General features: G+C 43.6%; 1 protein-coding gene across 2 annotated transcripts in view; it reads left to right on the top strand.

Moving 5' to 3' along the window:
• Positions 1–8925, top strand: part of Septin10 (septin 10) — an 82665-nt gene extending 73740 nt beyond the window's left edge. For both annotated transcript variants that reach the window (XM_021174286.3, XM_021174285.3), the window contains exon 10: positions 8820–8925. In XM_021174286.3, coding sequence (XP_021029945.1) covers positions 8820–8910 — 91 coding nt within the window. In that variant the 3' untranslated portion in view covers positions 8911–8925. The remainder of the gene's footprint in view (positions 1–8819) is intronic.
• The last annotated feature ends 3188 nt before the right edge of the window (positions 8926–12113 follow it).

Here is a 12113-nt window from a genome sequence, read left to right as displayed (position 1 = left end):
CATGTTGTCTCAACACTTTTAGCAAGGACACAGTTGCCACTTGCCAGGCATCTGAAGCACTTCCATATGGCTTCCCATTCATAGTATCTACTCCCTATGCTGCCAACAGAGGGAGCTCTAATACCCTAAGATGCTGATACACAGCCTGAGAACCTTATTTAATTATTCGTTTTTTAAATTTCCAACTCTATCTCCTCCTATGTTTCCTACTTTTTCTAAAATTGATGGTCTCTTATTTTTAATTATTACTGTTAGACACACGTATTCATAAACACAGCCTATTGAGGTCGATTACTGTTGCGTACATGTAATTAGGACTAGCTAGCCTCTTGGGGCTGGATAACCTATTTGGGATTTGTCCCCGAAGAAGCCCCATTCTCCTCTTTCCAGCCACATTACTTGCCAGTAGCTCTTCACCTAGGGATGATTGCTGTTGCTGTCTTTCAGGAACTGTTCAGATAGCCATGCTGCTGAGATTTGCTGAGTACCACTTCCCTGTCATACATAGAAGACACCTTTGAGCAGATGTCCTGGTCCTCTAACTCTTGCAATCTGTCTGCACTCTCTTCCTTGACATTCCCTGGACCTTTAGGTGTTGTAGTTGCATTGTAGATGTATCAGCTGGGGCGCTACTCCACAAGGCCAGTTCTTCTCTGTATTTTAACTGGTTAGAGCTTTCTGTAATGTGCTCTGCTACAAAGGAAGTTTCTTTGATGAAGGGTGGTCTGTAAGTATTAGGAACCATTTTGAGATTGCAGTGAGACATTATACTGGCTTAGGGAAGTAGCAGTATCAGGCTCTCATCTAAGATCTATGGCCTCAGCACCATGGGTAATAGACTAGGTTTACAATACCTGGTGTGCATTGTCTTCTATTAAGTGGGCCATAAATCCCATTAGATGGCTGTTGGTTACCCTCAAACTACAAGTGCCATTATTGTTCCCTTGGGCATGTCTTACTATGAGGGACATAGCTCATAGGATTTACATCTTTTGGGATAGCTAGAGTCATTTTTTTAAAAATAAGTTTTTCTTTATTTTTGAGATTTTTATATATGTGTATTTTATCAAACTTTGGGCCACAGCCTGTGCCCCATGTCAGGTCCAGCCACCTGTCCTCAAAAAGCCATTAAAAAGAGCCAAATTAGTAGTGGAAAGCAGGAAAAGGAGAACTATTCAACATTGGAGAGATGGCAGAAAGACTCAACAACTCTTTATGGCTGTCTTCCTGGTCCTGAAGGGAGCTCAGAGTTTAAGTTGAGGGCTATATGCCCCAGAGCAGACCCAGGTGAGTCGTGGTCCTGCTTATTGTTGATGCATCCTTGTCTGGGCTTCAGTCTCATCCTGTCTGGGAAGACGCTGCTAATTAAAGTCAAAGTCCACCGTGGTCCAGATAGCCAATGGCTGGGTGCAATATGGGAGACTCCTTTCATTAGCAGGCTTTCTCCTCCTCTGACCTTGTGCACCCCCTACACACCTCTACCTGAGGAATGTCACATAGACTCAGTTGATTATAGGACCGATTTCCTTTCTCATGAGAAAACCTGTTCAGCCAGCACCTGAGAGTCCTGAGATGCTTCCCCGTGCTAATGAGGCGTTCCAGGTCCTCTAAGCCTCCAAACAATGATCTCTGCCCATCCTGCATGTCCCTACCCGCAGTCCCCCCAAACTTTATATGCCTCCTCCAATCACCCTAAGTCAGGAGATCTTCCTCTGAAGGCAGTCCCGATGTGGTCATTTACTGTACATACTCACAGGGCTTCCTATCACCCCCACCCCACTTCACCCCCACCCTGCTGTCATTGCTCCCTTTGGATTGAATCAGCTGATGATCCATGAAAGCAGGGAGATCCTTTAAGGCAGTCTGACGAGTTGTCAGAATTGGAAATCTCTTTCCAGGAGACAAGGTCCCCCTCTAGCTGGTGCCTTTCCTGCCAGCATGAGGTTCCTGGGACACTCCCATTTTATTGCTTTAATAGTCTGAGAGTCAGATTGAGAGACATGCAATCGCTTCAGAGTCTCTAGAATGTCTTATATCTGCCAGGCTAGTCATATATACAGGAAAATATGGTCATATCTACCCCGTTTACTCCCACCTTCTCCCTCCAGGCCCTTTAACCTCCCAACTTCATACCCCCCCCCTTTTATTCTTGCTAGTCCAGTAAGCTTGATAGAATTGCCTGTATGTGCATGAGGGTGCATGGGCAGTCAACTAGTGGAAAATTTTTCAACAACGACAACAACCACAACAACAACACCCTCTCTTCCTGAGCAACTGCCAGATACAATAGGTCTTTATTAAGTGGTAGAGCATAGAAATCACTACCCACAGTGGGTTCAATCTTCATACATCAATTAACAATGAAGAGACTTCCCAACAGACAAGCCCTCAGGCCACTTGATACAGATAATTCCTCATTCAGACCCTTTTTATTTTATTTTATTTTATTTTTAAAATTTTTTTGACATTATAATTTCCTCTCTCCAAATCCTCCCATATACTGCTCCTTGATCTCTTTTCAAATTCATGGCCCCTGTTCATTTAGTTCTTGTTACATATTGCTAAATATGTAAATACAACCTGCTCAGCCTGTATGATGTTACTTGAATGCATATGCTTTCAGAGCTGACCATTTGGTATTGGATAGATGTGTTCTTCCCTGGGGAAGATTCACTTCCAGCCAAATGCTTCTAGAGTGTGTCAAGGTGACAGTTAAAATTAGCCAGTCTGGTCTAGGATCATATCATAAAAGAATAAGGGTGAATCTGATGTTTTCCTTTCTTCCTTGTGTTCCTTTTATTCCTTTCTCTTAATTAATTGCTCTTCAAGTACTATATTAAGTAATCAAAGAGAATGAATACAGTTGTCTTGCTTGTATTTCTAGAGGAAATGCTTTCCCAGTCTTTTGCCATTTAGTATCATGATGGCTAGAGAGAGGTCTGTCGCATGAAGCCTTCTATTGTTTTTTTTTCTCCTTTCTATTCTTAGTTTCTTTAGGGCCTTCATCATTATAAATGGAATGCTGAATTTTGTCAAAGATCTTTTTAGCGCCTATTAACAATGTCATGTTATTGCTGTCTTTGAGCTGACTTATATGACATATTTAGTAATTCCCATAGGGTGAACCTTTCTTGCCTACCTGGAATGGAAGCCAGTTGATTGTAGTGTCTGATTAATCAACTCATTGGTGAATTTGGCACATACTTAGAAATTTGCATCAGTGGTCATTAGGGAAATTGGGCTTCCACTTTCTCACGTAGTTTTATCTTTCTCTGTCTTTGGTATCCAGATAATACTGTTTTTGTAGAATGTGTTTGATTCTGTAGGTAATTCCAATTAAACTCACTGTTTCACCAAGGCAGACAGAAGAAATATTTTCTTTGTTCAGGCCATCTCTGCTAATAAATAGAAATAAACTCTTCCCGCACCGCGACGGGGGCATGGCAGACCCAAAGGTGAGTTTGAGAGGAGCAGTTGCTCCTGCTATGGAATATGGTAAGATTCATGCAATTGAAGTTAAGTCACTTGAGGGTGGAGCATCTGTGGAGCCGTATCAGTGTGATCTCGGGGTCTGCGATAGTTGTCAGCTTGTCCACATCTGGAATCAACTAAACCCATGCATCTGGGCACACCTGTAAAGGACTTCCTTCAGTGAATCATTTGAGGTCGGAAGACTCACCCTAAATCTGGGCCACAGCTTCTGGTGGCAGCATGCCACCAGAACATTGGAGAAGGCACTTTTGCTTTCAGCCTGTTTGCCCTCACTCTTGCTGGTAAAGTTCATCACCCCATTGCTGAGCCCTTCACTGATGTTAGGACCTGCTTCTTCAGGACTCAGTGTAGACACTGAAGACCAGAGGCTCTCTCTCTCAGAATCCTGTGGGATTCCAGCTAAAGGTTGGAACTGTTGAGACATCCAGTCTTATGGACTGAACAATTACTGGATTCTTGGCCTTTCTGTTGGACAGACCACAGTCTGTAAGCCGCTTTATATATATATATGTATATATATACATATATATATACCCAATAATATATATAATATACATAATACATCTAATATATGATTATATATAATAATATATAACAACATACATAACATAATATATATGATTTATAACAATGTAATATATATCACTATATCTCTATATTTGTATATATAGACCTGCTCCTTTAGATAGCCCTAGCTAATCCAGAGTTCTTCCCTTTTAGTATGGAATAGTATACTGTGGAAACAGAGGCATTGCTCCTGTTGTGGGTGATGAGGTATCCTATTGATTGGGCTCTATGTCAAGGTGAAATGTCTGTGGAGGGAATCTCCAGGACTGCTTCCTACTATATAGAATGGCACACTTCCTGATGAATAGGGCCCACCATGTTAGTACACAAATACCTCTCAAATGGCTGATGGAGCAGAGACTGTACTGCAGCCTCTGAAAGTGGCATACACGGAAAGCCCTGTATGGAATGTGAAACAGAACCATCCGCGCTGCCATGGGTGATGAGACATGCAACGGAGGTTGATCTGTCTTCCCGGAAAGGAAATCCCTATGTCAGCAGGAAATTATAACAAGAAAAAGAATGTGCACCAGTCTCTGAGGAGGGTGCATGCTACCATGTCCTTTCTTACAGTGGGACGTGTGTAAGCCAGAGAGTACAAGTTAGATCTCCATTAAATGACCCCTCCTGGGATCAGGACACTCAGATCCCGTTCAAAGAATGAGATAGTGAGGACTGAGAACAGGAGGTGGAAGTAGAATGGGAGAGACTGAGAAGGGTCGGTGTTCAATGTCCTGTACACCGCACTGGATAATTCCGCGCTCACCTGAGAGAGAGAAAAGGAAGTTAACTCCTCAGGGCCTCAGGACAGTAAGTCATGGTCTTTGTGAGGTGGGGAGGCCTTGGCCGAGGTGATTGAGTTAGATCAGTGTATTAAAGAGTTTATAAGGTGCTAAAGCAATTATTCAGAGGGGAAGGAGGAAAGGGAAAAGTGGACAAGGGAGCCTGTCCAGGGAACCCAACAGAAAACAAGACAGGATTTGGGTTGAGTTGGAGTTCCTAGGGGAAAAGATAACTCGAGGCCAAATGTGCTACCCGGAGTGCTTTATAGCTGGAGCCCAGGAGTGCTTGAAAGGCAGTGCCCAAACATGGCCCCCACGGGGATGGTTAAGTACAGCTGCTCATCTGCATTGTGTCCACAGTTCTGGAGGAACCGCCCTAGTTGGTTCTTTTAGAGGTTAGTATCAAGACAGGGTTCCTCTGTGTATGTAGGTAGCCCTGGCTGTCCTGGAACTAGCTCTGTAGACCTGGCTGGCCTCGAACTCACAGCTCTACCTACCATTTCCTTTTTAAAAGTTTCGTTTTTATGTGTGTGTGTTTCTGTGTCTATACGAGGGTGCTCTTTGAGGCCAGAGGAGGCCGTGAAATCTACAAGAGACTTGGACGTTGGATGCTGAGCCATTGGATCGGGAGGTGCCCCCTGCCCCCACCCCTGCACAGACTCATTTCCACTGCTCAGAATTAGATGTATTGCTGAAGACACCACATCCTCTGAGCAAAGGAGACTGACTGGAGTCATTGCTCTGCTACTAAGCTGCACTCACCATCACTGCTGGTTAGCTTCTGTGGTGGTGATGGTGTGATGCAGCTGCTGAGGGAGGATTGTTGCCCATAGTCCTACTAAGCTGTGGACATGCCATATTAATGCTTTCATCATGAAATGTGCCCACTGGTGTAGAGCATCATAATTATTATGGGTACAACCAGTCATTTCTCGGTTGTACTTAAGACCCACTCCACAGGAAGAAACCTATAGGCCAGTATTTAAACAAATAGACAAAAAGTGTTTAAACAAGTAAAATGTAAATAATAAAACACAACCGACTAGTGAGGTTGTGTCTCTGCTGAGGCTGTTGCTTGACTGAATTCCAATGATGTACCCATTAAAATGCCTTCTAAACATTTGTTTTTATACCTATAAATTATTATTGCCATCAATCTTGATCAGGAAAACTTCTTTTGGCAGTTTCTTTGGTGACACATAACTGGTAACAGTGCTGAAAGTAAGTGCCGATTGCTGTGGTCTCTGGTAGCTCAGATGTTGTTGCTAAGTGGGAGATGTCATCCTGCATCTGTAACACTCCAACTAAGGCTCAGAGAACACTGTAGAAAAGGAGAAGAGAGATAGCTGGGTGGTGGGGGCTCACACCTTTAGTCCCAATGCTGGGGAGGCAGAGGCAGGTGAATCTCTGAGGTCGAGGCCAGCCTGGTCTACAGAGTGAGTTCCAGGACAGCCAGGGCTACACAGAGAAAGCCTGTCTTGACAAACAAACAAACAAATGCTATGTACGGAATGTAAGGAGGGAAGAATCTTGTGGCGTTCTGGTCTCTAGACATGAAATGGAATCACCATCTTAACAAAATGGAAGCTGTTATGTTATGTAATGGTTATTTGTATGCAATCCCTACATGACTGGGATCACTCATATTTCTGCGTGGAATGGGACTGGGAGAAAATCGTGCAAGAAAAATGGGCACTCAAGGCCCACGAGGCCCTTCCCTCCCTAAGAATGTAAGGTTAACAGTTGCTGGGCGGGAAAGGCCTCTGAGGTGGGGTAGCTGCACATTAGTTGCCTGTGCTACCACACCTAATTTCTCCTAAATGCACCTTTAAATAGCTCCATGCAAACTCACCGTTTTACTAGGACAGACATGGGCAGAATCATTTTTTTTGGCTCATCATTGCTCCCTGTCTGGGGTGAATAAAAATAGACATCCCAAGAAGGGTTATATCCCTATGTCCTGGAACTTATCTATTTCCTCAAGATTCTGCAGGCTTTCACAATGTGGTTTTCAAAGTTGTTCTCTTAATGTTGCCCTGGATATGACTGGCATCTGTTGTGATGTCTCCGCTTCAACTCCAGTTTTATTAATTTTAAGTCTCCTCTCTTTTTTATTTGACTAAATTGGCTCAGAGTTTTTCATTTTAAAAGAGACAGCTGTTTGGTTCATTGATTATTTTGTCCTTTTCTCTTTATTTCACTAATATATGAAGTGATCCATACTCTTTCCATCTGCTGATTTTTGCTTTGGCCTATTTACATCTTTCTAAGACTTTGAGATGCACATTTAAGTATTCATTTGAGATCTCTGAGTTTGTGGCCATCAAAGTTGTAACCTTTTCTCTAAGAGCCGCCTTTGCTGTATCCCAGAGTTTCTGTTGTGTTTTCATTTTTCTTTGATTCTAGAAAACTTTAAATTTCCTCTTGGATTTCCTTAATGATCATTGATCATCCAGAGTGTACTTTTCGATCCCTATGCATCTGTGTGGTTTCTGAAATTCCTCTTGCTGCTGACTTCTGACTTCACTGTGACTGAATAAGGGGCAAGGGGTTTACTGTTTATTCCTTTATTTAGTTTGTGTTCATTAAGACTCACTTTATCGCTTAAATGTTACAAAAATTTCAGAGGAAGTTCCACTGGCTGCCAAGAAGGCCACGTGTTTCATAGCCATTGGTAGAAGAGTCTTTTTTGATTTATTGATTAGTTGGTTTATTTACTGATAGGTATATGATATTGAATTCATCCAGTATTAAGATATCAGTGCCTGTACTTCATTATTTCCAATACTGTTTGTCTCATGAAATTGAATGTTCTGGAAATCAGTGATATGTGTGTGTGTGTGTATAATTTCAGTGGAATTTTAACTGTGCTAATTATTCTTCTTTATCACCTCTGGGTAATTTTAGTTTGAAGTTTATTATATATAAAGGGTAGTTGTTCCTATTTTGTTTTAGCTTCAATTTGTTTGCCTTATTGACAAATATTCTTTGACTCTCAGTTGTGTATGTCTGCCAGTGAGATGTGTTTCTTATAAATAACAGATATTTAAGTCATTTTTCATCAGCTAATATACATTTTCTTATTGCATGTGTATGCTTGGTGTATGCGTGAGGTCAGAGGAAAGCTTTGTGGAGCGAGTTCTTTGTTTTCACCTTTACGTGAGTTCCAGGACTCAAACACAGGCTATGACTTCTGCAGCAATTCTTCGACCCACCGAGCCAACCTCTGGTCCACGTCTCCGTCTTTTAATTAGAATTATGACTGTTTAAATATAGAGTTTTTACTGAGAATTATTTCTATCATGTTGTTGGCTGCCCTTCTAATTTACTCTGTTATTGTCGGTTCTTTTCCTTCCACCTTATGTATATTTGATGCTAGCTGCTTTACTTAACTAGACATGGTTCTTTCTTAAGAAATGTATTCTTTCTTGATCTCTCTTGATCCTGTTTCCTTTTCTCTTCTATATAAGTTTTCCTGTGTAAAATGGAGATGATTAAACACCATGCTTCAGGGCTGAGAAGATGACTCTGTTGTGCAAGTGTAAAGGCTTTGTTTGCTTCCCTAGAAACCACATCAAACTGGACACACAGCCAGGCACCTGAACCCCAGGGCTTCCGTGGGCAAAGACAAGAGAATCCTCAGAAGTTCATGGGCCAGTGGCCTGGCGTATGCCACTGTGTATTACAAGAGATCCATCTCAAACATGGTGGAAGGCAAGGACCAACACCTAATGTTGTCCTCTGACTTCTACATATGTGCTGTGGCTCATGCATGCTTGTACACACACACACACACACACACACACACACACACATATGCTCACACACAGATTAAGTAGGATTATATACGTAAATGTTACACAAAGAAAAGATTTTGAATGTAGAGGCTCCTTGTTTCACTCATGGTACTTTAAATAAACAGTGAATGTAAGCAGCCCAGCGCACTGCAGACATTGGTTGTCTCCCCTTGTATTACAGGGCTGATGGAGCTTCAGCTTTTTGCGACTGCTTAACAGCACAAGAGAGCGTGAAACTGTGTATTTCTTCCCCAAGAAAAGAAATGGATTAAAAACTTGAAGTATGATTTCTACTGAATATTTTGCTTTTTCATGACAATAAAGCTGGAAAACCACAGGTTCAGCCACTGTCATGATAGGGACCACCTGGTAAGTCCCCCTCCACCCACTGGAAGAGCTCACAGGGTCTGAGTGCCCCAGGCCTTTGCTATGCATACTATGGATGCTTCTAGTCAGTCTGGCTCCCTTTCTCAGAAGCGCTCTCAGCTACACTTTGGGTGCTTACAACATTAACTATCTTGTACTATGTCTTCGTAGCTTTGCAGAGGACAGTGGCTCTTGTGGTTTATTGCTTTGCTCTGTAGTACCTCATGTGCTTTTTATGTTTTGAAGTTGAAATGGAGGACTAAGCCATGGAGCCTCGTCTTGGAAAGAAGATGCAGTGTTCACAGATGAGGTACAGCATCTCAGTACCACTTAGCACAGGGATGTGGGCTTCCCCTCACAAAATGTATAGGGACTGAAAGCTTCAACAGACAGCTTCACTCACTGATGGCTAATGAGAAATGGCTCCTCTACTGAATGGTTCAAGTGCCTGGACCAACACCTTTCTCCCTGTGAGTGCTCAATCACTAAGCTGCTTGGTTTGGGGAGTGTCCACCCAGAAGCTAAGGGTCTATGCGTGTGGTTTGAGGATGAAATGGCATCGATCCCTAGGGGCTTACTTTATATCTATGCTTACAAAGATAACTTGCCAGGCAGTTTTTCCAAATACTGTGGCATACACAGCCTACATTCTTCTGGGCCCCTACCTCCTACACCAGTACTTGATCTGTTGTGGTTACATATCTCTTTAATGATGGGATGCACTCTCAGATGATGGGCTGTGTCATTAGATGATTCTTTGCACTGTGTCAGTACCACAGACTTAGATAGTAGATGTCACTCAGTCTGGCATATACTAAATGTATGCATGAACCGCTATCAGCATATACTGTGTAATGCTTAAGTAAACCCTTTCCAGGGAGGAACACACTCTCCAATAAGAAATATAGTAGACACACAAGCTGATGCCAGTCATCTATTGATTGCTTCCCTCCTTTGAAGCTTGCGTGTCACCTTCTGGTACCATGAAAGCCAGTCCTCAGTGAGGAGGCTTCCCAATCAGTTCTAGCTCAGGGGCCTCTGGGCTCTGTGTGTCTGATGCTGAGAGAGGGAGAAATAGTCTTCTTCAGAGAAGAGCACACCAGTTGGTTATCCAATTCTAAATGGTCATCCCTGAAAACATACATACACGTAACATTCATTATACAGACTGAACAGGTTACATTTATGTACTTAGAAAAAATATATACACATATATGTACATATATACACATATCCATATATACACACAGAGATATGCATACATATGCATATACACATATCCATATATGTATGTAACAACAAGTAATGGAAGAAGAGGCTGTGAATCTGAAAGAGCAAGGAGGGGGTCTATGGGAAACTCTGGAGGAAGGAAAGGATAGGGAGGAATGATGTCATTATGCTATAATCTCAAAAACAGAAAAGGAATAGTTAATAAATATTAAGTAAGCAAGCCAGGGAGAGAAGGTGACTGAGCGTACTCCTCCATGGCTCTGCTTCAGTTCCTGCCTCAGTTTCTGCCTTGTGTTCCTGCTCTGCTCTGACTCTCTCAGTGCAGGACTGAGGCATGGAGGTGCAAAATGAAATAAGCCCTGTGCTCCAGTTGGTTCTGGTCCTGATGTTCATCACAGCATCAGAAAGCGAAGTGGGACCGCAGCTCGGCTGAGAAGCCAGGGAAGGCTTTACTTCAGGAGCACACACTTTTGTCTGTGGCACTCCATGCCAGTGCGGTCTGCTCGTCTGCTCGTCTGTCTGCCTGGGGTAGAGCAGATCTACCATTCTGCTGTCTCCATGTTTACTCTCACCTGTGCTCAAGGAAACAACTCTATGGCTTGAGTATCTGAGGGCCAGGGAGAAGAGCAGAGCTGGAGGTTTGCCAGGGTCTGTACTAGGCAGTTCTGGATGACAAGGACTTGAAAAAGTTTACATGTACTCCTGGCAGGGAACTAGACACTTCTGACTCCTTGCCACGATGGCATCTATGGCTGCTGCTTCTTATCCAACTAGTGGCCGTCCAACGTGTGCTGGGTATAGATCATGGTCAACTTCACTGCTGGCCACAAGTTCTTAGGATCCCCGTGCCCAGTCCTGATAGACACCGAGTGTGTCCCCCTGAAGGAGCAGAAGGTGACAAGTGTGAGTGTTGGGGCTGGCTTGGGCTTGCAGGCAGTGCCCTTATGATAGCTTGAATGAGAACACCGCCCTCTCTTCCGCTCATATATTTGAACATTTGGTTGCCAGTTGGTGGACTGTTTAGGAGGATGAGTTTGTGCGGCCTTGTTGGTGAAGATTTATCATTGGGGATGGGCTCTGAGGCGTCATAAGCCATGCCAGGCAGTCTCTCTCGCTCTCTGCCTGCAACTGAGCTCTCAGCTTCTGCTCCAGTCCCATGCCTGCCTGCCTGCCTGCCTGCCATGCTTCCTACCATGATGATTGGGGATTACCACTCTGAAGCTTTCAGCAAGCTCCCAAGCATCTCTTGGTCATGGTATCTCTTCATAGCCATAGACCAGCAACTAAACCAACACCCTCAGTTCAGTGCACACCGCCCCCCAGGGCCTGAATCCCAACCCTCTCAGGCTCATGCCTACCCCACCTGCATTGGTCCCATTATTGAGACACACAGCCTCTCCATGTTCATCTTTATTTAAAGACTCAGAAACACAGGCATCAGAGATGGCCACTACTGTCAATTCATCTAAAATCACACACTGACATTGGTGTATAATAAAAACATATGTGGGGTTGGGAGCACACGTGTGCATGTGTCTGTCTGTCTGTCTGTCTCGGTGTGTGTTGTGCAAAGTACAAGGGCTTCCACATCTACTGGGCTGATTTTGGGGTGCTCCGCCTTGTATTTACGCCTCACTATGGACCATCTTGTCTCTCGCGATCCATCAGTCCTCTGGAGGCTAGACTGTCCTGTCTCCTTGCTGACCATCTATCTGAAGGGCTGAGAACTAAGGAATGAAACGCACGTGGCCACCAAATACAAGTGTCTGAGTAAGGGGCACATGCTGCTGGCCAGGATGGAATGTGAAGGTTCTAGATGAGGTACTGGCTTCATTTTGGTGCCATAGACGTGTGTCCTCAAGGGAAGATGACCTTAGGA

The sequence above is a fragment of the Mus caroli genome, unplaced genomic scaffold (genome assembly GCF_978045245.1).
Source record: "Mus caroli unplaced genomic scaffold, Mus_caroli_1 scaffold_9, whole genome shotgun sequence".
In the NCBI taxonomy this organism is placed as follows: domain Eukaryota; kingdom Metazoa; phylum Chordata; class Mammalia; order Rodentia; family Muridae; genus Mus; species Mus caroli.
Note: the sequence above shows the minus strand (reverse complement) of the source record. Positions and strands in the feature narration are given on the sequence as shown.